Source organism: Musca domestica, unplaced genomic scaffold, assembly GCF_030504385.1.
Source record: "Musca domestica strain aabys unplaced genomic scaffold, Musca_domestica.polishedcontigs.V.1.1 25, whole genome shotgun sequence".
Classification (NCBI taxonomy): Eukaryota; Metazoa; Arthropoda; class Insecta; order Diptera; family Muscidae; genus Musca; species Musca domestica.
Genome location: NW_026712277.1, coordinates 8808265 through 8834781, shown reverse-complemented (window position 1 = coordinate 8834781; position 26517 = coordinate 8808265). Strand labels below are relative to the sequence as shown.

General features: G+C 35.4%; 3 protein-coding genes across 4 annotated transcripts; 2 read left to right on the top strand and 1 right to left on the bottom strand.

Annotated features, from left to right (window-relative positions):
• The first annotated feature begins 15583 nt into the window (after positions 1-15583).
• On the top strand, positions 15584-17584 carry LOC101892935 (metallophosphoesterase 1 homolog). Of its 2 annotated transcripts, none has more exons than XM_005191693.4 (7): positions 15584-15732; positions 15819-16064; positions 16132-16241; positions 16318-16417; positions 16474-16636; positions 16711-17191; positions 17251-17584. In XM_005191693.4, exons 2-7 carry the CDS (start codon positions 16042-16044, stop codon positions 17442-17444), a joined length of 1071 nt encoding a protein of 356 aa, XP_005191750.2. In that variant the 5' UTR covers positions 15584-15732; positions 15819-16041; the 3' UTR covers positions 17445-17584. The 2 variants fall into 2 exon arrangements, with proteins under 2 accessions (XP_005191750.2, XP_011295941.2); XM_011297639.3 differs by having other exon boundaries at positions 16684-17191.
• Positions 17585-18485: 901 nt separating this feature from the next.
• LOC131802851 (sister chromatid cohesion protein PDS5 homolog B-B-like) lies at positions 18486-24668 on the top strand. Its single transcript, XM_059123535.1, has 13 exons — positions 18486-18703; positions 19136-19289; positions 19364-19749; positions 19808-20015; positions 20074-20242; positions 20317-21322; positions 21384-21477; positions 21536-22357; positions 22417-22553; positions 22611-22690; positions 22751-23019; positions 23079-23405; positions 23466-24668. Exons 2-13 carry the CDS (start codon positions 19209-19211, stop codon positions 23556-23558), a joined length of 3672 nt encoding a protein of 1223 aa, XP_058979518.1. The 5' UTR covers positions 18486-18703; positions 19136-19208; the 3' UTR covers positions 23559-24668.
• Positions 24669-24717: 49 nt separating this feature from the next.
• On the bottom strand, positions 24718-26399 carry LOC101892590 (GTP-binding protein 128up). The gene is made up of 5 exons (XM_005191691.4): positions 26219-26399; positions 26022-26145; positions 25238-25952; positions 25039-25161; positions 24718-24976 (listed from the first exon to the last, which is right to left on the bottom strand). Exons 1-5 carry the CDS (start codon positions 26258-26260, stop codon positions 24874-24876), a joined length of 1107 nt encoding a protein of 368 aa, XP_005191748.1. The 5' UTR covers positions 26261-26399; the 3' UTR covers positions 24718-24873.
• Positions 26400-26517: the final 118 nt, after the last annotated feature.

Below are 26517 nucleotides of genomic sequence, written 5' to 3'. Positions count from 1 at the left end.
AATTGTTGGCATTTACTGACTTTGAAACAAGCTCGACAATGAGGAAAACATTCAGCCACTGTATACCTATATGGTAGTAAAATACAACTCTGTTTCGAGACAAACAGAAGATGTTTTTTTGTTACATATCTAGTCTAAAATGTTCCATATGTAGAAGTTCCACACATCGTGTGATCCATGGGCGATATTTCAGTTTTTTATAATTCATGTGTGCTTTTTCATCCCATCGAGCCATATTTTCATCGAAAAAATACATTAAAACCTATGCCAATTTGTGATAGCAAAAATGATGAGTCATATGTAAAATGGCAGCTTGGATATACACAAGGAAATTCATATTGTTAATTATCAATATTAATTTCCTTGTGTATATCCAAGCTGCACATATGAAAAACCCATTCCGTCTAATAATACCTTAATATTTATTCATCTTTTTTAATTTATTTTCAAATATAGGTAGATTTTTTCTGTTTTCTTATACTACGTCATTCGGAGGCTATTATAATTTTCGCGTTTTCTAAAATTTTTACAAATTTAAATAATTTTTCATTCAACATTTTCAATTCCAAAATTGGTTTGACAGTTCATTGTCCCAGCAGCTGTGTCGACGCGTCTACCTATATTATTCTACCATGATCTGGCTCTATTCTTCTACCATGCAGCAGCACTGTTATGCACACATTTTCCAAACAAGTTGTCAAAAAATTGACAACAAACATATTCGCCACAAAATTCTTCTGACAAGTCGAAAGTATTTATTTTCGCTCAAGCCTGAATTTTGACAATTCATCCGATAAAATAGCAGCTGTTTTTATATTAACTCGCTCGAAGGAAGACCTTATAATCGGGTCATGGCTCGGAATAAAAATAAAGAGAAAGCATCACTTTAAAAAACTGCAACCAATCAGCTGATTTGTCAAAACACAACAATTTGTCCGCCAAAAACCATGGTAGAAGAATACACAGCTGCTGGGACACTGAACTGACAACCCAATTTTGAAAATGAAATTTTTGAATAAAAAATTTTTCAAACTTGTAAAAATTGTTGAAAAACGCATAATATAAGAAAAACATATGAAAATCTTTTTGTATTTGAAAAACTTGTTAAAATTATTGACATATCAATGTTGCCAAGCGTTAATGCGTCTACCTGTATTCTTCTACCGTGGCCAAAAACAAAACATAAGAAAACATAGATTTTCCCATTTTGCAACTTTGTTCTCCAAATAAATAAAGGTGAGAATACATAAAATCCGACGGAATGGGTTATACATAGATATGTTTATACAATTGACATTTTACATATGACTCATAGTTTCTACAATCACACGCATGCATATGTTTTTTTTTTATTTCCGTTGATTGTATTCAGGTTATCATGGTACAATGAAATAAAGGTAACCTCATTTCAAATTAGCATTCCCAGCTCTATATTTCCTTAATTTACCTTGTCAAATTTAAATGCATAGCAAACAATAGCCATCTCTGATTTTGTATGTATACAATGGATTTACGAACATAGATTTTGACAATGAGATGTTGTCAAATGTATAAATTTGAACAAATTGTAAACATATGATTGCATGACTTTACCTTCTTAGTTCTACCATGGGGATTATGTTGTATTTTATAAAACGCAAGTATTTTTGTATATTTTTTCACACTACACACTTTTGATAAAATTATATATTCCAATAAAAATAGGGATCGCTGCGATCGAAAAATTATAATATACCCTGGTTGAAGAATATAGTTAGGCGCATGGACACAGCTGCTGGGACAATGAACTGTCAAACCAATTTTGAAAATGTTAAGGTAAAATTATTTAAATTTGTAAAAATTTTTGAAAAATGCTCATTTTAATAACCTCCGAATGACGTCGTATAAGAAAACATATAAAACTCTATTTTTGAAGAAACATTTAACAATTTTTGACATATCTTGTATTTCACAACTGACATGTCGTCCATGTACTACACCATATATGTAACTTCTAGCGCTAGCGTCAAAAAAAATGTTGAAGTTTTTTTAAATTAAAGTCTTTATTATTGATACGCGTCCATGGTAGAAGAATACAGGTAGGAGCATTAGGGAAGAATACAACGCCTAGGAACTTTAATATGTCAAAATTTTTGTAATGTTTCTTTTTTTTAATAAGCAGATTTTTATATGCTTTCTTATACGACGCCAATCGGAGGTTGTTATGACATGCATTTTTTAAAAAAATATATATAAAATTTCTATATTTTCCATTTCAAAATTGTCTTGACAGTTCATAGTAGCTGTGTTAAAACGAGTAACTACGAAGCCAATGTAAACCTCCGCCAGAAAAATGTTGACAACTTTTTCACATTAAAGCATTTATTGTTGATACTCGTCAGTGTGCTGGGTGTTATAGATTACGCTAAGTTTATACCAAACTTATTTTAATAAAAAGGCGTAATTTAAATTCTCAAATATGTGCCTAATAAGCGACGTATTTTCACATGCAGCTTACAAAGGTATCTCTAAGAACTCTTTTAGTTAGCAGGTTTATTTTAACCAAAGACTTGCAATATAAAAACTAAACACACTAAATTTGTCTTTTAAGCAAATACTAGGTGTGGGGAGAGAAGGAAACCCCATTCGGGCGCTGAAATTGGAAATCTAATATTTCCGAAAAAATGTGTTGAACACATGATGTCTGCCAATGTTTACATTTAATGTACTTGTTAACTGATGGATTTTCTTCATACCAATCGATTACGTCTGGTGGATGCAGTTGTTTTTTTTTTTTTTTTGGTTGGTACTAGAGTTCATTTGGCGTGTGCTAGTCGGACATTGTTTGGATGTGTTTGCGTGTGTGTTCATTTGGGTGTTCCTTTCTGTTTTTTGGTAAACATTACACTTGAACATGTTGTTGTTTTTAGTGTGTTCCCCCCGTCGATGCTTGAGGACGATGACGACGACGACGGTGTCGGCATTATCACCACTGATCAAAGGAAATTAGCTGATGATGATGTTAATGATAATGAGGATGATGTGTGCATCACGATAACGGCGGTGGCAAACATTTAATTTTAGAAACGCTTTTCCTTTTCTTCTTCTTCTTCTTTTAATTGATATGTATGTTTCCTGAGTACCGACCACGTCCCTTGCACGGGCCAAACATTTCCAGTCCCCATGCCAGCTGTTTATTATTCGACTCGAAGTTCGATTCATTTCCAATGCGGCTCCGGCTCCTTTGTACGGGAGCTGTAAAAACTAATGAAGTTCTAAAGAAATGCAAACTTTTTTTTGTCGGTTTGTTTGTTGTTCGAACAAATTGGTGGCGGTCATTTTGAAGTGAATCAAGAAAAACAAAGTTCTTGGGAAAACAATTTTCATAAATTCGGAAAAAAAGGAGTGTTTATTAAAGCGTTTTCTCTTTGAAAACACGAATCGAGGCATCAAAGGGATTTGAATTTAAAAAAATGTAATTTGATTATTTTTCCATTTAAAACAAAGGGCGTTTTATCGGTGGAGCCTGGCAGTGGCTCTAAAGACGTCTACATGACATGTGGAATGGTTTGCGGAAAAGAAAATGCTAGGCAGTAGTGAAAATTATGGGGCTAGCAATTATTTGGCAGTCAATAACAATTACAAGTTAAATAATTTGTCTTGTGTAAACGCATGGTAAATATACATCAGCTGGCAGACCTGAAAGTAAGACCATGTTTACATAAAGGTGCTTTAAGGCATATTCACACATAGAAAACATTTTTTACATCGATTTCAATGGTCAATTCAAATTCAACTTTAATTAAAGACACTTCGGCTTGTGTGAACGCTATATAAGCGACATTATATTCCATGGTAGAAGAATACAGGTAAATGCTTCAAAGCAAAGTAACATTAACATGTCAAAACTTGTGATTCTATTATTTTTTCAAAAAATATGACGATTTTAATATGTTTTCTTATACGAGGCCATTCAGAAGTTGCTATGATATGCATATTTCAAAAATATTTGCAAATTTTAGTAATTTTTTCTTTTTCAAAATGCGATGCGACTACCTGTATTATTCTACCAGGGGATATACAATAGATTTCAATTGTCAATTCCAATACAACTCTAAACAAAAACACTAAAGGCTTGTGTGAACGCTATATAAGATTCACAACATTCTTGTTCAAAAGAATGTTCACACATATCAATTTCAGTGGATTTTAACTCTAAATTCTCGTTTGTCATTCATTTCCATGGTAGAAGAATATAGGTAGTCGCATCGACACAGTTGCAGGGACAATGAACTGTCAAACCAATTTTGGAGTTGAAATTTTTGAATAAAAAATTATTCAAATTTGTAAAAATTTAAAAAAATGCCAATTGGCGTCGTGTAGGAAAACATATTCAAATCCACTTATTAAAAAAAAGAAAACATTTAAAAATATTTGATGCATCTACCTGTATTATTCTACCATGGGCAGGCTTGAAAGTAAGGCCATGTTTACATTAAGGCGCTTTAAAGTATGTTTACATATTGATAACATTAGACATATCAATTTCATTGGATTTTAACCATGGTAAATAATATAGGTAGTCGCATCGGGACAGCTGCTGGGACAATGTACTGTCAAACCAATTTTGAAGTGAAAATGTTGAATTAAAAATTATTTAAATTTGTAAAAATTGTTGAAAAATGCCAATTATAATAACATCCAAATGATGTCGTATAAGAAAACATATAAAAATTTCATTGTATTTGAAAAGACATTTTTTTGACACATCAATGTTTCCAAGCGTTGGTGCATCTACCTGTGTTCTTCTGCCATGATTTAAACTCTAAATTCTCTTTCGTTATTCATTTCCAGGGATTTTAACTCAAGGGCATTCTACTCCAAGGCTACGTAAAATCAATCCAGTAAATATGATGAAGAGCTGATTTCCAGGGATTTTAACTCAAGGGCATTCTACTCCAAGGCTACGTAATATCAATCCAGTAAATATGATGAAGAGCTGAAATGTAAACACGGTAATACGGAATTATTTTTCAGGTTATGTTTACATTGACTAGGTTTTATTAAAACACGTCACTGAAAGTACAAATTACGTTAAACGCATGGCAGAAGAATACAGGTAGATGCATCAACGCTTGGGAGCATTGATATGCCAAAAAGATTTAAATGTTTTTTTTTTTTTTTCAAATATAAGTTTATGTTTTCTTATGCTACGTCAATCGGAGGCTATTATAATTCGCGTTTTTTTCAAAATTTTTTACAAATTTATATAATTTTTCATTCAACATTTTCAATTCCAAAATTGGTTTGACAGTTCATTGTCCCAGCAGCTGTGTCAACGCGTCTACCTATATTCTTCTACCATGGTTAAACGTGTGGGTCTCAGTTCCAGTAAGTTATGCTTTGTTTACATCGAGTCCGTTGTAATAAAACAATTCATTTAGGTTGTCAATTTCTTTGATTATATGTTGGATGCTGGTGTAAAGCTATCATTAGGCATTTCAATTTTGGACTTTAAAGTCATCAGATGAACAGGAATTTATTTCTAATGCAATGCCTTTGAAATACCTCCAAAATATATATGTGTGTATGCTGGAGTTTGGACTGTGTTGGACATATTGAAAATAAAATAAAAACGAAATCAACAACAAATTGTTTGCTTAATCTGCTATTCACGCTTCAAATGTTATTTTTCATCAAATCCCTCAAACAATAGTCTGTCGGGTATTAACAAATATTTCATATTAAATTTTAGTTGCCATGGCTGGAATATAACCCCACCCTATGCGCATATGTATGGATGGATGCATGTATGGAACCCATTCGACTGGGTATTAGACCATCAATTGTTTTTGTAAACCACCCCCACCATGCCACTGTTTGGCAATCGCGAATTTCCATGGTTTTTGTTTCTTTTTTTGTCAATATTCGCCAATGTTGGGTCTAAGCAAAGGCCAAGCAAATGCTGTGTTTGAATGTAAACGCTAAACTATTTCCGTTCATGTTTTCACCTGATGTCATCGTTTGGAAACCCATCAGAGCAGTGTTAGGTGATGAAAATGCACTTCGTTTGTCGGGATGCATACTAGTGCTGGGCTTATATTGTGTTTGCCATTTACTTTTATACAAACATGCATGTATGTTTACAAATGCGCGTGTGTGTGTCCTCGAATTTTTGGAAACAATCATTTCTAAATGGGCTATCTCGTTTCGATTCGTTTTTTTTTTGGGGGGGTTTTGGATTTTTTTCTAATTGGTGTCCATGAAAACATTTATTGATTTCCAGCTGAAATGGTTTTGTATGATTTCTTTAAAATTCAAATTTTTGTCAAAATTTTCAATTGGCGTCTTGTTTGCTTTCGTTGTTAACACCAACATATGGTTATGTTTGCTCTTGATAGTAGTAATGTTGTAGTAACAGATTATGACTAGTTGGGGTCATGATATTGGAAGATATGAGAGCAAGAGTAGTACGACTAAAGAATGAAGATGTTAACACATAGAAGTCATATTTTGAGAGGTAAACGTTTTTTTTTTTCTTTTTAAATAAGTAGATTTCTAAATGCTTTTTTTACACGACGCAAATCGGAGGTTCTTGTGATATGAATTTTTCGACAATTTTAACGAATTCAAAAATTTTTCATTGAAAATTTACAGTTTGAAAATTACAATTTTTACAAAGATACCATGGTAGAAGAATATAGGTAGACGCATCGACGCAGCTGCTGGGACATTGAACTGCCAAACCAATTTTGGAATTGAAAATGTTGAATGAAAAGTTATTTAAATTTGTAAAAATCGTTGAAAAACACGCATTATAATAACCTCCAAACGACGTTGTATTAGAAAACATATAAAAATCTACTTACATTTGAAAAGAAACTAAAATAATTTTGACATATCAATGCTCCCAAGCGTTGATGCATCTACCTGTATTTTTCTACCATGAAAGATACATAATTTTAGCAATGGAACGCGTTTTATTAAAGCAGATTCGGCTTAAACAAGGCTTTACTTTTTTAATGACAATGAGAACAACCATAGTAGATTTAAGAAATAAAAGACATGCAATTATATGTTTACAATTTGTTTAATTTTTCATTTGACAGCATCTCATTGTCGAATAATGTATTTATAAATCCTTAGTATATCCTCAAATCGGGGACGTGAGCCTCTTTTCTATGCTGTAAAGTTTGGCAGAGTAAATTGAAAAATTCAGAGGTGGATATTGCTTATTTGAAATGACATTACCTTCTTGATTCTATGATGATACATAGCCAAAAAGTACGGAAATGGAAATCCGCTAAATATTCTACCACACAAAATGGAAAAATCTTGATTTTGCACGCAAAGTGGAGCAAGACTGTGAAAAGCAAACTCCAACAGGCGTTTGCTTTTTACCACTATGTAATCCATGGTAGAAGAATATAGGTAGATGCATCAACGCTTGGGAACATTGATATTTCAAAATTTTTAAAATGTTTTATCAAAAAATAGGTATATTTTTAAACGTATTGTTATACTACGCAACTTGGAGGTTGTTATAGTATACATTTTTTACAAATTTCAATAATTTTTCATTCAAAATTTTCAATTCCAAAATCGGTTTGACAGTTCATCGTCCCAGCAGCTGTGTCGATGCTACCATGAAGCATGGTAGAAAAATACAGGTAGATGCATCAACGCTTGGGAGCATTGATATGTCAAAATTTTTTTAATTTATTTTAAAATATAAGTAGATTTTTAAACGTATTGCTATACTACGCAAATTGGAGGTTGTTATAGTATACATTTTTCAATTTTTTTACAAATTTCAATAATTTTTCATTCAAAAATTTCAATTCCAAAATCGGTTTGACAGTTCATCGTCGCAGCAGCTGAGTCGATGTGCCTACCTATATTCTTCTACCATGAAGTAAACATTACCTTATACCATGTTCATATTAGATGTGTTTATTTACATTAAGTGGATTATAACGTAAACAGGGAGTTTGACAGCTTTAAAGCAATGCAACCATTATGATAGCTATTCTTTAAGTGGCTGATTAACCTCTAAAAAAATCGGGATCATGTCGTCCCTCAGCTGTGTAAAATCAATTTTTTTGCAAAATTAGTTTAAACTTTTCAATCACAAAAAAGGGTTTGACATTTCGTCTCGAAATTTGTGGAGTTCCCTTTAATTAAGCTATGATCTGAATGAAAGCTTCTTTTTTCATTAAATATTTCTAAATTCATTATTTTTCACTTTACCAAATTGATCAAATGTAAACAAGCATCAGCTGACAGTCATTTGTATTATATCGAAGTAACTGTATTTTTGGATCGGATTTTTTTGCCGCCTTCACCTTATGTTAGGATTAATTTTATGTTTATGTAATGGCATTGTCATTGTCATTTTAAATCTAGTGGTTTTACTAAATCTCATAAACTGTAAACCTACTTTTATTCCATGGGAGAGGAATACAGGTAGACGCATTGACATTGGGACAATGATCTGTCAGACAAAATTTAAAATTGCACATTTTGAATGAAAAATTATTCAAATTCGTTAAATGTATATCATAACAACCTCCGATTGTCGTCGTATAGGAATACATATAAAAATCTACTTATTTTTAAAAAAAAAATGACATATCAATGTTCCCAAGTGTTGATGCGTCTACCTGTATTATTTTACCATGGTTTAGACTACTAAATCCACTCGATTTCAAATATCAATTCCATAGCGTGTACGCCACGTAAATCGTATTCATAAATCCAGTGGATGTTATTTGACGTATACGCTATGGAATTTGGCATTTGAGATCAACGTGGATTTCGTAAATCTAAACATACTATTAGTGTAAATAATTTGCATGGTAGTGGAATACAGGTAGCCGCATCGACACAGCTGCTGGGACAATGAACTGTCAAACCAATTTTGGAATTGAAATTTTTGAATGAATAATTATTCAAATTTGTAAAAATTGTTGAAAAACACGAATTATAATAACCTCCGAATGAAAACATTTAAAAATCTACTTATATTTGAAAAAACATTTTTTTGATATATCAATGCTCCAAAGCTTTGATGCATCTACCTGTATTATTTTACCATGGTTTAGACTACTAAATCCACTCGATTTCAAATATCAATTCCATAGCGTGTACGCCACGTAAATCGCATTCATAAATCCAGTGGATGTTATTTGACGTTACGCTATAAAATTTGACATTTGTGAACCAGTGGATTTCGTGAATCTAAACGTACTTTAAGGGATTTAGATTTAAGGGTATAGACATGGTACAATGAAACAAAGATAACCTCATTTTAAATTAGCATTCCCAGCTCTGCATTTTCTGCAATTTACCTTGTCAATTTTCAACGCATAAAAAACAGTATCCAACTCTGATTTTGTGTGTATACAATGGTTTTATAAATAAAAATTTTGACAATGAGATGTTGTCAAATGAATTCTACCATGGTCAAATGTATACATTTGAAAAATTGTAAAAATATGATTACATGACTTTACCTGGGTATAGGATTTATTTTACGAATCGATTTAAATTGCTATCGCAAATGAAAATGTGATTCATACTTTGTTTTTATCATTGCATCTCTGTATCCTTGGGCACACCGCAGCAAAGTCCATTCCCCCCGTTCAAAAATATGAAACTTCATAACTTCATATTTTAAAAATCATTTTCAAGTGTCCTCTGTTGTGTTGGCTGGCCTCCCTGTCAAGTATGGCAATTATTATTGCATGGAACGTGTTGGCAAATAATACGAAATGAACTTTTTATAATTGCAAATCCTTGGGCAAATTTTTGAAGACTACGGAAGTGTGGAACAATGGTGATGCCTGGCATGGCTGAGGATAATGCGTTATTCCCAAATCGGGAATTGTGCGGAGCTTTCGCGTGAATTAATTTCGAAATGCATTACATAATGGGAAAGTAATAACTGTCATGTGTTTGCAATGTTTACTTAGGCCAAGGAATTGGTGGCAGCCAACCCTCTCACCTTCCCTCTCTTTTTAGCCAACCTATGCTATGCTGCAGTGCTTGATTGTTTTACAGTTAATTAGTATTTCAGTTTAATAAGATGACGAACGAGATGGCATGCAGATGATGATGATGATGAAGTCCTTACCTGCTGCTGCTGTGTGTGTGTGTTTGTTTGTTTGTATATGTAAATTACTGTAAAATATGATGGATGTCAAATTTTTGAGAGGCTGGCATGCTAGCACCTTACATTCCTTGACTCGTGCAAATCTGGACGAGCAGCAACCACTCATTCATGGAAGTTATGCCTGATGATGCTGGGGCTTTGTGGTGGTGCTGGATCTGATTCCGTTGTCAAGTATCTCATTCAAAATACATTATTTACATTATGCTTCTTTTTTTTTTGTGTAGGCATTCATGCAATTTGTTGCATTCACCAGATCCTTGCATTGTTCAAGTGCCGTTGTTGGCTGGATATCATCGTCCTGCCTGCTGTCACCCTGCCACACACAATATTCCTCGTTGTTTTCTGTTAGTTTAACAGGGAACAGGCCAGGTTGTTTGGATTGTCTTCGGGGTACATAAGGTTATCCCAGCCACCACCTAGCACCACCACAACCGATTTGGCAAGCAATTTCGTAACGTGCCATCGCTAAGGACCTGCCTTTTGTATGGCTTTTAATAATAGCAGTTGGTATTGCATCGTCCTCGTGACGAGGACGACAACGAAGAAGAAAAAGTAATTCAGCAGGAGATTTATTCATTCATTCAATGTTACTGTTGCCCGGGTGTGGGCTGATGGTTCGCATTCAAACTGGTTCCTCTTCATTGCATTTAAAAAAAAAAAAACGACAAAACCCAGAAGAAATGCTCTCGAAGTTAGGGATGTTGCCCATGTTTGTCATTACTGGATAATGTGATGGAATGTTGTCATCGCCATCATCGTCGTCAGGGCGCTAGCTGGAAGGTGAGAGTATTTTGTTCGTAATTATTTACATAGAACAAGAAGTGTTAAATGATAAGATACCAATTATAACCGAGCAAATAGACGACGATAATAATGAACACGACGAAGTAGGAAACAATCATGGAAAAGTGTGTGTGTGTGTGTATATACTTAACTTTTTGGAATCCATGCAAGAGTGATTGTTAACAGATACTCCCTAAAAAAAGGGAGCTCAGTGAGTCATGACGTTGTCCATAAACAACCAATTTGGCGTCAGCCGTTCCAGTTAAATTGACAAATGATTTTCGACATTCGGAAAAGCGATCTTAGTATAAAATTTCTTAAGACACCAAAACTAAATAAATATAAATTTTTTCAAACAGAAAACAAGTTTTAATTTCAAATAGTCGAATAAACATTTAAAATGTAATAAAGATTACAAAAAATCTAACCCCATGATCAATTGGCTTTCGTTTAATTAAGGAAAGAGAGGCGTTTATTGTTTATGAACTCGGAAAATATGTCACTCTCGCAAAAAGGAGTGATTAATGTTATAGTGCGTTTAGATCAGGGCATGGCAGAGAGCTTCAAAATTTTTTTGTGATTGTATGTGTTTTGAAATAACAAAATATTTCAAGTGTTTTTTTACCTCTCTTTACAGAGTGAGAAAAAATTGGTGATCTTTAAATTTTCAATTTAAAATTTTCTGTTTTCAAAACAACTTCGTTGGTAAAAAATTAATATTTTGACAGACTATTCGGAGATATATTTGTAGAATTATTTCAATTCTGATTCATTTTAAAATTAAAAAATATATAAGTTGACATTTTCAGAAATTTTATATAATTTTGATGTTATTTTTTCTTAATAATTTCGGACATAACATGCTAACCATCTATGTTGACCCTTTAAAAATCCGATTCCGATTTCCACAGGCTGGCATACGCAAATAGTCGTAGAATTTTTTCTGATCAGAAACTCATATCCTGCGTTGGGTTCTAAAAGATTATTTCCATGAATTACAAATAGAATGATAAACATCGCATCTTGCTATTTTTCCTAAAATTGACTAAGAACGTACAAATAATTTTAGAGAAATCAAGGGATATGAAAATGTCCACTAATTTGGAAGGACAATAAATTTATCTGACAATATGAAATGAATTTTTGTTCCTAACATGTGAATTCGTATGCAAATTTTGTCAAAAAGACTTCAATCAGAAAAGATATATGTCAAAAGTTGTAATTTTTACAATTTCGGAAATATGTGTTTGAAATATGTAGTAAGATATATTTATATGTTCCAATATTTCTTACGGTGTATTCATAAAAATATCCGACAGCACCTTCCTCATCGACTGCTCGAACAAAACTAAATATTCTCTCAAAACCAATTTGACAGAAAATTCAAAACAATTTATTTTTCACAATTGTGTTGGTGAACACACAGATATCCCAAGGGATACTCTTTGCCTAGCCTTGGTTTAGATCATGGTAGAAGAATACAAGTAGTCGCATCGACTCAGCTGCTGGGACAATGAACTGTCAAACCAATTTTGGAATTGAAAATGTTGAATGCAAAATTATTTAAATTTGCAAAAATTGTTGAAAAAGACATATCATTACAACTTCCGATCTACGTCGTATAAGAAAACACATACAAATCGACTTATTTTTGACAAAACACTTTAAAAATGTTGACATATCAATGCTCCCAAGCGTTGATGCATCTACCTATATTTTTCTGCCATGCAGATTGATTAATGTTATAGTACGTTTACATCATGGTAGAAGAATACTGGTAGTCGCATCGAGAGACAATAAGCTGTCAAATTAAATTAGAAATTTAAAATTTTAAATGAAAAATTCAAATTCCTAAAAATTTTTGAAAAATAAATGTCATAACAATCTCCGATTGGCGTCGTATGAGAAAACATATGAAAATCTACTTATTTTTGAAAAAAAAAAAAAAAAAACATTTCAGGGCCTTTGACAAATCAATATTGCCAAGCGTTGATGCATTTACCCGTGGTAGAATTAAGAAGGTAAGGTAAGGAGGGTGAGAAGAAAAAACTGCAACCAACTTCAGACTGCTGTCATTCCTAAACCACTCGTCCGACAGCTATTAAAATTATTCCAGTGACAGCTCATTATATTGTTTACAAGCGTACAAAAGCAAATTGGTGAGAATTTTCCAGAAAAAAAGTCATTCGTGATTGAATTCAAGCGTGATAGCGTGATTTCTTTATATTTGGCTGGAAAACCAACCTCAGGTGGCTATCGTTAGAGCACTCCAGCATTTAAATGTAAATAAGTCTTTTGTTTCTCGTACCATCGCTCGTTACCGTGATACTCGTAGCGTAGCCCGGCATCAAGAAAGTGGACGGAAGAAAACAGCAACATCAGCAAAAATGGTTCGAAAAGTAAAGAAGCGACTTGATCGAAACCCGCATCGCAGTGGCCGAAAAATGAGCTCGGGGTAAAGCCATTGAAATTCCAAAAAGTGCAAAAACTTACACCGCAACCGAAAGAAAATAGACTCAAAAGAGCTACAGAGTTGCATCGCTTGGCCGAAAGTGGTGAACTGCCGAATTTGCTCTTCTCCGATGAGAAAACTTTCGTTGTCCAGCAGCAGTTTGTAAACAAACAAAATGAACCACTCGTGTTTACTTGCCAAAGAGGTCAGCTGAAAATGTGCACCTTCGATTGGCCACCAGAACTCAAGCGTCGGCCATGGTGATGGTGTTGTGGCCGCCATAACAGCCGATGGTCGCTCTCCGTTCGCAATTATCGACCGTGACGTCAGAATAAATCCCGAATATTGTCACGAAAATATTCTGGAGGGTGTATTAAAGCTTTCGGGCACGCAAACATTTAGGCCGCAGACCTTGGACATTCCAACAGGACTCAGCACCATCGCCCTCCGCACGCAACACCCAAGAATGCTTATAAAATGAGGTTCTTCGCTTCATTTTCAGTGCACAATGGCCACCAAAATCTCTAGACACCAATCCGTTGAACTATTGTGTCTGGAGTATTTTGGAAAGCAAGGTTGGCACTAAAAATACCAAAGTGTCGATCACCTAAAGCAAGCGCTTCGCCTGGAATGGTCCAAAATACCGCAAAGCAACATTTGGATAACGTGTGACGGTTTGATTGGCCGTTTGAAGGCCATGATTCGTGCCAAAGGTGACCAATTCGAACAAATCTAAACATGTTCTAAAATTTGATGCTATTTCCAAAATTGTTTGCTTTCATTCAATAAAATTTAAAAGAAAAGTGAAAATTATAGTTATCTTCCAGAACCTGAAAATTAGTACTAATTAGCACTAATTCTGCTACAACGCGTTCCCGTACTCCAAAAACTAGCAAAACTTGCAGCTCTCTCGAGAAAAAAATGGCGCTGAGTGGTGCACATTTCTGCTTGTTTTAGCTACATGAATTTGGCCGAGCAGAAATGTGCATATTGTAAATTTGACATTTAATTGGCAGGGCTAACAAGGTTGAAAAATGTATTGATACATTTCAATAAAGAAAATGATCAACTTGAAAACTAAAGGAAAAACTAATATTTGTCGTGCAAAAAACAAAAAGAGAAAATATGGAGCAACTGATGTATTCACTTTTGGATGATTCCAGCAGTGAAGAGGACTGGCTGAATGAGGAATCAGATTTTTAATTATTATTATAAATTATTAATTTTAATACTCATTTTTTAAATGTTGGCGCTCTTTTCAGTAAGGTTTCACCAGTCCGATTTAGGCTGTTTACTTTGGGAATTTTGAATTTTGACATTTTATCGCATTTCTGCTAATTTTCCGTTCCCTTATTTTTTGAGCAAACCTAAATGAGAATGACATTTCGAACTGTTCTCTCTTCTGCTAGTTTTACTACTAAAAAAGTACTGGAACACAACTTATGTCGTTTGACTTTGTTGCAGTTTTTTATCTCAACCTGTATTTCTCTCCTTGCGGGATATGAATATGCCAACAAGTCGATGGACACACTATCCACCTGGCTTAAGATATTAATGATGAAAGCTGATCAAAGCTTAAACCGTGACTTCGGCATGTCAGCTACAAGTTGTATTTTTACGTCGCATTCATGGTAGAAGAATATAGGTAGACGCGTCGACACAGCTGCTGGGACAATGAACTGTCAAATCAATTTTGGAATTGAAAATGTTGAATGAAAAATTATTTAAATTTGTGAAAAATGTTGAAAAACGCGAATTATAATAGCCTCCGAATGACGTAGTATAAGAAACATATAAAAATCTACTTATATTTGAAAAACATTAATTTTTTTGACATATCAATGCTCCTAAGCGTTGATGCATCTACCTGTATTCTTTTGACATGGTCGCATTCACTTTTGTATTTATTCAACCAGGTTTTTCTTAAAAAGTAGGTCTTTTCATGCCTAGATTTATTTTCGATTTGCTAGTCTAACTGAACTGTATTACCCAATTCTAAACTTTTAATTTCTTTCAGCTTCGGGAAGAATGCCATTCTCAAAATACATTACACAGGTGTGTGTAAACACGACACTACGACCGGCTTGCTCGGTACCTGAATTTGTTCCTATTTCTCATTCGTAAACACTTGATTATGCTTTCTCCCCTCATTCGTAAACAATAGACATGTCGGTCATTCTGTTTTGAATATACTTTTTATCAACCACTTTCTTTTGCCAAACCATTCGTGTCGTTTGGAACGTTTTTTAATTTGTTCGGTTCACGGGTGGTAAAAACATTGGTTGGCCAGAGTACATCCATCCATGTTCGTTCCATGGCTTTTTGTGTTTAAAGAATTCACAGCGTAAGTTTATTAATAATTAATAATTTTCTTTAATATTATTAACAAATTATTGCCTTTCTCATTTGTATTTCCATTTCCAAACAAAGTGGATTTTCAAAAAACAACAAATCATTCACCCCAACTAATTGAATTAGGCTGCTGACACCATCATATTTTTATTCCCCCGCAATAGAGTGCAGCCGCTGATAATGGTTTGTTGAAGTCTGAAGAAAAATCGAAAAGGAGAAAGCGGAATGTAATCCATAAATGGCCTAAATTATTACTTACAGCTGCAAAATCTTTTTGTTTTAATTTATTTTGCTTATCAAAATGCCTATTCGTTATGTGTACAGGTAAGTGGGCCACAAATCACCCAAAAGACTAATTAATTAAAATACATTTTACTCTCTTTTGCCACAGATGGATTACAAGGACTTTTCTGCTTCTTACTCTTTTGTTGTGTTGCTACAATGAAATACTTGTGTATCATTTTAATCGATCCTCTTGGCAGGAAATCAATTGTCGTTTCGGTAAGTTGGTCAAGTAGCCCCTGGGAGAGCGTTGACATTTTCTAAACGAGGTGTGTGTGTTTTTTTTTTCTTACAGAAAATTGCACGAGAATGCTGTTGATTGCTGACCCCCAACTCTTAGGTTTAACATATGAAAAGACAATACTTAGCGGCCTGGCACGTTATGACTCGGACAGGTTTGTGGGTGATTAACAAATGGATGAATAGAAAAAGTAATTCTCTTCTTTTTTAGGTATTTAAAAAGTACCTTCCAGCAAGCCCTCAAATTTACCCAGCCTCACATTATCTGCTTCCTTGGGGATTTACTGGACGAGGGAAATGTGGCCTCTCCCCAAGAATTTCAAAGCTACATTCAACGTTTTCGCAATATTTACCAAACCGAAAAAGAAATAAAAGTATGTATAAAAGATCAGGGACAACATACTTACCAATATTTTTCAAGTTTCAAATGATTTCTGCATTTCACCAGGTTGTCCATGTACCCGGCGACAATGATATTGGCGGGGAAAATGGTGAATTTATATCGAATTTAAATATACATCGTTTCGAAGAGGCTTTTACCCAACGTGATATATTCGATTATGAATCGAATTTACGCTTTTTCAAAATCAATCGTATGATGTTAGATTTTACAAATCCCGATAAGACACACAATCATCAAAAACTACGTATCGGCTTGTCACATGCCCCCATACTCATTGGAGGTGGACCCTTATTACGCTCGGTTATTAATGAGCTGGATCCACACATAATATTCTCTGGGCATTGGCATGAATCTCGAATATTTCTATATCCCTCAACAAAGGTGATTAATTTTTATGACAAGGCGGTGAAAAGTTTCAATTTGAAAGACTTGAAGGAAAAACAACATAACTACTTGGAAATAATGGTGCCTACATCTTCCTATAGAATGGGAAAAGTTAATATTGGAATAGGTTATGCAGTTTTGGGTAAGGCAAATTATTCTCATGCCCATGTTGTGGTAAATTGTAACTTATCTTCTTTTTAGATAATTATGATCTCCGTTATACTGTCCTTTGGTTGCCAAATCGCTTCGTGTACTTATTTATTTATGTATTTTGGCTATTATTTGCAATATGTATGTCTCTTGTCTTTCGCATGATGACCCGTTGCCCGTTTCGTAAGATCTCGAAGTTCAATCAATCTCAGTACCAACGCATTTCAGATGCAATACCTGATTAAAGCTCCCAATATAATGACAACAATTCAATTCTATTATTTGAAAAAAAAAACTACATACATACATATATATTTATTACTAACTTATTTATTTTAATGATTAACAAAAATAAAGTCTAGTCTGGATATGTTATTTTATATTAGAACATATTGTCACATATATAAAATATGTTTTCGAAGGATTTATCGTTGATAAAAAAACACAAGTTTTTAAGGAAAAAAAGGAAATTATGGTCCTTCGTCGTGATGCCGACGCGAAAGTGAATGAGAAAGGAAAACCAATGTCATATTTATAATAGAGCCTTTTTTATGGCTAACCTCTGTTTTGACGTTATATGTAAACATAATCCAACATTCCAGATGTGTTTTTTCATTAATTCTAAATATATGGGTTTGGTAAAGTTTACATTGATGCAGTTATAATATATTAGGAACATATTTTCATTAATGTCCCGTCAAATGCATAAGTTTATCTAAAAATGATCTTAAACGTATTACTTTGTGCCCTCAGAAGTAGAAGTACGTTTAAACTTACCAAAACGAGAAGGTTTCAAATGTCAATTTCATTGCATATATGTCAAATGAAATCGACTCTCAAATCTTTTGACATATACGCAATAGAATTGAGAGTGGATATCCACTGGATTTGTTATGTGTGTATGACGTTTAAGATATTGTTTTTATTTCACGTATAATGAATAAAATTGACAATCTAAATGATGTGTTTTAAAAAAAACAAACTCCATGTAAATATAACCTTAGTCGGTGATTTGCTTTCGACGCCTGCATTAAAGTCATTATACTTTGCCTATACATGTCAAATTGTGTAATTTCAACAACATCATGGAAAACATTACAGTTTTATCTTTACTTTACATTTATTTAAAGTTTGCAATTGAATTAAATTCTGTTTTGCTCTTTGGCAACGACATTTGTTTGTACAGTACTTACCGCTTCTTTCTCTTTGCCGCCATGGCTTACGTTGCGCGGCAATTTAACTCACCTCCTGTGACATTTGTTAATTTCTGCTTTGACGTTTGCATGAAGATATGAAGATGAAGATGGCGTTAATTTCTGATTGATAAGTGTTAAAAAATAACTCGGGGAAAAATAAATAAATAAAAAATTAGTATCATTAAAAAACTAAAGACTTTTTTCATTTGTAACCACAAGAACTCAATGAAGAATATTTTATCCACAAAAAAGGTGTACAAAGATTGCAAGCGGCTTAGAAGCAAATAAAAAAAGAAGCAGTCCACGAAGTAATAACAGAAAAGAGAGCAAAAATGGTTTTTAGCGAAAATACACACAAAAAAGACTTGGTTAAAAAATGGTGGCAACAATTGCTGCTGCAAAACGGAATCGAAATAAGAGCTGTGAAAATTAAAGCAAAATAATTCTTCTAATGTCGGTCAAAAATTTGTCCAAAAACCAAAATTCCTTTGGTTGGGCAGCAATAGAAATTCTTAGATATTAGTGCAGCCCCCTTAAACCGCGCACAAACACACACGCACACAGCTAACATTACAAACAACACCACCAACAACTAAAGCAAGCAAGCTTGTGTTGTTGCCTGCCTGTACCACCAATAATTAAGCAAGCAGTTGGGAGGAAACATTTTCCTGTGCTGTTGTTTATCTATTGGAGAGTAGAGTTGATGAAAATGAACATTACACTAAGTATTTATTTTATAGATTCTCTTGGCGTTTAGAAGGAGACCCATAACCCCATAAATCTGACTGGGACACGTTTGGCTTGTGGAACATCATGACGGACATTGTGTATCCAGCGGGATGCAGACCGCTGTCCGAGGATCTTGGCACGGATGAACTTATACGAAGATTAAAGGTAGGTCATTTAAGGTCCGAAGTTTTTGCATTTGTACAATTTTTGTTTGATTTTATTTTTGTTACCCCATCCAGACTCTGGCGAATGTTTTACAGGCAATGGGCCAGGATGATGGTGTGTATCAACAGTATATACCATTATCCCTGCAACTAGCCGACGATCATTTCTTACAACATCCCTCACGCGATGTTCAACTGCTGGTTGCCTGCTGCATTGCCGATGTATTGCGTGTTTATGCTCCGGAAGCACCCTACAAGGACCAGGAACAAATCAAAGTTATATTTCTTTTCTTTATCAAACAATTGTATGGTCTTAAAGACCCTAAAGATCCCTCGTTCAAACGTTATTTCTATTTGCTGGAAAATCTGGCCTATGTAAAGTCATTCAATATGTGCTTCGAGCTGGAGGATTGTGCAGAGATTTTTTGCCAATTGTTTGGCATGATGTTCAAGATAGTCAAGTAAGTGCTGCACTTTGTAATTTAAGTTTCCAAATCTAACAAAAATGTTTTCTTTTAGTGAGGAGCATAGCACCAAAGTAAAGAATTTTATGATCGATATCATGAGTCCCCTGATAAGTGAGGCCGACAACTTTACCACAGACATTTTGGATTTAATCCTCATAAACATTGTGGAACCCAGGAAATCACAAAACAAATACGCTTACCAATTGGCCGAACAGTTGATCATCAAGACAGCAGATTCATTAGAGACGATAATCAAAATGGTAAGCAATGTACCGAAATTGAACTTGTTCCTATCTAACCTCTTATTCTTTGTTTCAGTTTTTTAATCAGGTTCTGGTTTTGGATAAAGTCGACAAGAACTATGAAATCTGCACTAAAGTTTACGACTTAATCTATGAACTACATTTAATTTGTCCCAATATCTTGTGTTCGGTATTGCCGCAACTGGAATGTAAACTGAAATCATCAAATGAACAGGAGCGTCTCAGTAAGTAAATCTATTCGTTTCTAAACAAATTTAATTATAATCGTTATTTTTTCTCCAAAATCGTGTACATGCAGAGGCAGTAGCTTTGTTGGCGCGAATGTTCTCTGAAAAAGATTCACAAATCTCCAAGAAACACCCAAACTTATTGCGCATGTTTTTCGGTCGTTTCTGTGACATATCATATTCGATACGCGTAAAGTGCGTTCAATCCTCCATGCACTTTCTGCTCAATCAAGCCCACCTACGAGAGGATGTCATCCAAAGCTTGCGTGCCCGACAACATGACTCCGATGAAAATGTTCGTTACGAAGTGGTCATGGCTATTGTAGAAACGGCCAAGCGCGAATTCTCCATAGTTTGCGAATCTGAGGAGCTGCTGGACATTGTTCGTGAACGTACGTTAGACAAACGATTCAAAATACGTAAAGAGGCCATGTTGGGTCTGGCCTTTGTCTATAAAAAGGCAATATGCGAACCGAATGATCTATCGAACGAAGTAAAAAAGAATGTCGAATGGATAAAAAATAAAATTATGCATGGCTATTATATGCCCACACTGGAAGATCGCTTGCAGGTGGAACGTTTGCTAATAACATCCCTAGTGCCCTACAAAATGGCTCCGTTGGAGCGCATGAAACAGCTATACCACCTCATGGGCACATTTGACGACAATGCCACAAAGGCATTCATTGAACTGCAAAAGAATCAAATGAAGACTCGCAAAACCGTCTTGGAGTGGGTAAAATTGCACAAAACTAAAGACATGACACCGTCAATGCAAAGTCAATTGAATATCAAGCAGGCTATTATTTGTAAACTCTTGGCAGATCCACTGAAAGCCTCAGAATTTATTGGTAAGTTTAGCACGAACATGAGAAAGGATCCCACATTGTTGCGCTACATGGAAATTATCCTCAAACGGGACGTTTCGTGTAAGGAGTGTGCAGACACCATGTCATTGCTGTTGAAAAAGCTGGGCACACCCATCATGACAAATCTCTATTATCAAACGGTGAAGATGTTGGTGGAACGAATAGCCTCAGTTATGATCGACAAGGAATCGTTGGGAATTTTAATTGGGTAAGATAGGCGGGCAAGCTATGGGGATGGAAATAATACTAATTGCGTCTTATCCCTTTAGATTGATTGAGGAGTGTATGCGTGGTGGAGACATTGTCAAGGAAATTGGCTTACCAGCCGATGAGGCCGGTGAGCAAGGCCTTAAATTGTTGACTGTAAGTATGCCCCGACTCCGTGTGGATTGTTGTAATAAATGAACAATCTTTCTTCTAGGCTCTGTCGTATTTATTCTCGCCCCACTTCTTTACCGACAAATCTCTGCGTCATCTGATCTCTTTGCTGAGCTATGACAATGACTATTCGGCGCCTTTAATATTGAAATCTCTTACACATCTGGGTCGCTACAAACCCCTGATTTCAGTGGACTCAGCTATACTCGAAGAATTGGCTCCAGTCTGCAAAGACTTTGCTGTGGAGGGTACACCGAAACAAGCCAAACATGCGGTACGTTGTATTTTCGTCAACACCCAAGCCCAGTTGAATGGTGGCACCGAACACTTGGACTCACCAAAGACTGTACATCCCATTTTCCATGAAATCATGGATAATTTACGGATTACCCTCAAGCCGAACTGTCCCCAGCAACGGACTAAAGTGGTTACCATGGGTCACATAGCCTACAATATGCCGCGGGCATTCGCCGAGAAAATAAAGAACATGATAGCCAGACGTATTGTCAAGGAGTTGCTAATACAACCAGTACCTGAAGATAGGATCTGTAAACGCATCGAGGGGAACTGGTGCGACCAGGAGGATTTGCCCACGGATACGTTGTGCAAATTGGAGGGACTGAAGACAATGGCCCGTTGGCTGCTGGGCCTGCGTGACGATGAAGCCTCGGCCAAGAAGACATTTCGTATGTTGATCGCCTTTATACACCATGGTGGCGATTTGCTGGATCACAAGCGTATGTTTGCCGCAGAATCGTCTTGGTTTAGGGCAGCAGCTGCCTGTGCGATGTTGAAAATTTGTGAGCAAAAAGGTGTTGGAGATCAGTATACCGCTGAGCAGTATTACAGTTTGGCACAGTTAATGGTGGGTGGTAGTAGCTATTAACTCGGCAAGGTGTTGTGCTAATTGATCTGTTTTTCTAGTGCGATCCTGTGCCGCAAGTCAGGGAGATGTTTGCTCGCAAGCTACACAAAGGTCTAAACAAAGGATTGCCCAGCAATTGTTTGCCACTCGACTTTATGGGTTTCTATGCCTTGTCGGGCCATGAAACGGATAAAAAGTAAGTTGTTCATTTATATAAAAAACGTTTATGATTTATAACATTGCCCTATTGCAGGCTCTTGGAACTAAAACGTCAATTTTTGGAAGCTGATGTCAACAAAAGAAGAGAATATTTAAAAACAATACAAGCAACCAGTAAGTGATTGGCGACACTTTGATTGTATTCCAGTTTTATTTCAGACTTTTTGCTTTCAGATCATGATGCAACGGAGGAGCAGCGTTTGCACATACTACCTGATTTTATATTGGCTTTTGCCCTACCCATACTTGTGCACGATCCACATTTCACCAACCATGAAGACCGTTCTCAATTGCGCCAGGTCGAGAAGTGTCTGCGTTTCATTTTGGAACCTCTGATGGCCAAGTCTGAGACATTTTCATTTAGTTTCTACAAGAATCTTATTGAAATGATGAAAAATCATTATGTGGTGACACCCAATGCTGACAGTCAGGCCTGTAATTTGGTAAGTCAATGAATTCGAAATTGTGCCAATTTATCCTGCAACATTTGCTTTCTGTGTAGAAACTGTGGGCCTGTTGCGATCTCGCCAACTATATTATCTGTTCCAAGATGGGACAGTGTGATTTAACGCCAAACAAAACATTCAATGTACCCATTACATTACCACCTCTATATTTCCAAGAGCCTCCGCCGGATGCTGCAGGATTTCCAAATACCAATATTTATATACCTTTTGATACGTATTCAATAATAACAACCTTAGGGACTAATAAGAAAGTAACAAATGCCTTGAAACCCACCACCAGTGGTGGCCAGTCATCAATAATAAAAAGTGCAGAAAAACGTCCAGCCTCCGATCATCTATCATCAATAGATCAAAATTCTCTGGTAAGCGGGAATTGTTTCCAACAACGTAATTGAATTGTAACTAATTGAATTTTGTTACAGGAAAATGCCTCATTGTTCGAGGCCATGAAGGATGAGACATCCGAACCAGTTACCAAAAAGGTACGGGGTGTTATGCGTGCCGGAAAAACGTAAACCATTTCCCAAAATAACATTCTAAGCTAGCACTTAAGACTCTTGGTAGATCCAGTTTTTATAGCGCCGTCATGTTAAACACAGGAACAAATATTTTTTGTAAAAAACATTTGTTTAGTTCGTCGTCATATTTTACACAAAGTGTCGTATCATCCATCCACCACCAAACAACGGCTGACTGGCTGGCTGGATGGATGGATTGATAGAATCGAATGGAAGAAAGATGAAGATTAATAATAATAACGATGCCTTTATCCGTGGTCTAATATAATTTACAGAAAAAAAGAAAACGTAATCTTTACTGCTGTGTGTCTGGGAAGCTTCCTCCGAAAGCCGATCCAGACCCAGTTGCTAAAATCAACAACCATGTTAATTAATGTTAAACAAAGAAACAAAACATAACAATGTGTAAAATGGAAAGAGATCAGCTTTACTCTACAACTACCAATGTTGGACTATTTTTTTTCTCGTTTATTTATTTCAAAAGAATCTACCGTGGAGGTATTGTTTTTAATAATTGTAATATGCGTTTGCGTTCCGTTGCTATTTTAAATGTGTTCCAAAATTCTCAGCTATTTTTTACACATAAAACAAACAAATCTGTGGGCATGGTTACATCTAGGTCCTTTCCCCCTGATAATGTGGTTCTATCATGATTTTCTGTGACGGAAAAATTCATGGAAATGTACGTTACATAGTTTATGATGTTCCCATTACTATTGTAGAGGACTTGAATGTAATCCTGTAGCCCAAGCTGAATCATAGTTTATAATCTTTCTTGTTAGTGGATACGAACAATTCGTCTTCAAAGATGCCTAAATATTTTATCTCTTTTTTTTTCAAGTTAACAATTTATATGGTTCGTGGTGGTCGCTTTCTATTGCAATGTTCGAATGAAATTTCCACTTTTTAGTTTTCAGCCACCCCATACTTTGGAAGTTAGATCTAAGTTTCAAATAACACTAATTATATACCGATAATGATAGAAACTTTCTTAAAGATAAGACCAATCAAACAAAGCAACATCTGATCTGTATGTATATACATATAAAACAAATCTATTGTTTTTTTTTCGATACTAAAAAAATAAAGAAAAAAAAGTGAAAAAAATCCAAATGTGTTTCATTTAGGGAGGGATGAATGAATGAAAATGGCCAAGTTTACAAGTTTTTTGCAAGGTAGCTGGTGTTCCTTTATTAGCGGCATTTTGGGCTCTTAAGACGCTATGTGATTTGATTAATTACAAGTACTTCTTTCTCATTCTCATCTACTTAACACAAACATTTTAAATTCAAAATTTCCCTCCGAGGTTGTCTTAGACTTTCTTAACAATTTGTACGACATCTTCATCGTTGAGAACATGATCGATACCAACCTTTTGTGGCTGATGTTTGACAGATGAACCCCAGACCAAGGCACTGAAAAACAAAACAAAAAACCCATAAAAAACTATTCCATTATTAATCAAATCAAGACTTACTATTTGAATTCCTTGGCAATACTTCGATGCAGTTTGTTACAGAAATCTTGTATGGTTGTGCGTTCACTGTTCAATACAATGGGCGAGCTGTAGTCCGGCAATTGTCCTTTCGGTTTGGTATAACTGGAAACACAAAGGAAAAGGAAAATCGCTCGTTTTGGCTAATCTGCTTAGATATGATATTCCCCTCATTACTTACATTCGCACCAATTGCAGATATTCCCACATCTTTTCCAGTAAATCATCAAAGTTCCAGCGATGATGAGCCGATATCGGCACACAATGTGGAATTTTGTAAATAACATCCAGTTCCTCAATGGAAATTTGATCGATTTTGTTTAGTAGATATATGCAGGGTATGTAGATGCGATTGCCTTCAATGACATCAATCAGATCATCACTGGTGGCATCGTAACGCAGCGTAATATCAGCATTGTGTATTTTGTATTCCGATAGAATGGTCTTGACCATGTCCGCGTCCAATTCAGATTGTGGTACCATACTGTTGAGGTTGACGCCACCCTTGTCCTTGCGTTTGAAGTAAATATTTGGTGGTTTCTTGTTGAGTCGTATACCAAAACCTTCCAATTCATGTTCCAGAAGTTTCTTGTGGCCCAGCGGTTTCAAACAGTCGAGTACCATGAAAATCAAATTACAGGTTCGAGCAACCGCAATAACTTGACGACCACGACCTTTACCGTCCTTGGCACCTTCAATAATACCGGGTAAATCCAGTAACTGAATTTTGGCTCCTTTATATTTAATACAACCCGGCACCGTTGTCAAGGTTGTGAACTCGTATGCCGCCACTTCGGAGTAAACACCCGCCAAATTGGAAAGCAGTGTTGACTTACCCACAGATGGAAAGCCCACAAAACCCACCCGGGCATCACCAGTCTTGGCAACTTCAAAACCTATTCCAGGATGAGTAACAAAGGCATGAGTAAAAATTCCTCCATATATACAAAATGTGCACAACTTACCCTGTTCTCCAGCACCGCCGCCGCCACCTTTGGGGGAAATCAATTCTCTTCTCAGTTTGGCCAATTTGGCCTTAAGCAGACCCAAGTGAGCAGAGGTGGCTTTATTTTTTTGGGTACGTGCCATCTACGGACCAACAATTAAAGAGGTTAGATTCCATTGCAATTTATTCACAAAAAAGTTCAACAAATGTACTCACTTCGGACTCAATGGCCGCAATTTTTTCCAAAATCGTACTCATTTTGGTAGAGATTTAGAAACTCTTGTTTTTGTTTAAAATAAAATAAAAAAATATATATTTAATTCCTGGCTATCTAGAAAAACGAAGAAGAACTCGCGTGGAACCTCATCGACCACAACACAACACCTAACTTAACTGTCAAAACAAAATGTCAAAGGCCGATGCTATGTAAGAGCGCGCGACGTATGTCGCAAATTACGGGCTGCGTTTTCTCTAAGAAATATTCTCATTTTAAAACAATACATAATAAGTTTTAA

Excerpts from the sequence above, each read along its gene's own strand:
- LOC101892935 (XM_011297639.3), top strand. The coding sequence starts at position 16,042 with ATGCCTATTCGTTATGTGTACAG. Across the intron at positions 16,418-16,473 it reads GCACGTTATGACTCGGACAG|GTATTTAAAAAGTACCTTCC; the intron begins GTTTGTGGGTGA and ends CTTCTTTTTTAG. Across the intron at positions 17,192-17,250 it reads AATAGGTTATGCAGTTTTGG|ATAATTATGATCTCCGTTAT; the intron begins GTAAGGCAAATT and ends TCTTCTTTTTAG.
- LOC131802851 (XM_059123535.1), top strand. The coding sequence starts at position 19,209 with ATGACGGACATTGTGTATCCAGCGGGATGCAGACCGCTGTCCGAGGAT. Across the intron at positions 21,323-21,383 it reads TCGTTGGGAATTTTAATTGG|ATTGATTGAGGAGTGTATGC; the intron begins GTAAGATAGGCG and ends TTATCCCTTTAG. Across the intron at positions 23,406-23,465 it reads CAATAGATCAAAATTCTCTG|GAAAATGCCTCATTGTTCGA; the intron begins GTAAGCGGGAAT and ends ATTTTGTTACAG.
- LOC101892590 (XM_005191691.4), bottom strand. The coding sequence starts at position 26,260 with ATGAGTACGATTTTGGAAAAAATTGCGGCCATTGAGTCCGAA. Across the intron at positions 25,162-25,237 it reads TATCTGCAATTGGTGCGAAT|TTATACCAAACCGAAAGGAC; the intron begins GTAAGTAATGAG and ends TTGTGTTTCCAG. Across the intron at positions 24,977-25,038 it reads ATTGCCAAGGAATTCAAATA|TGCCTTGGTCTGGGGTTCAT; the intron begins GTAAGTCTTGAT and ends TTTGTTTTTCAG.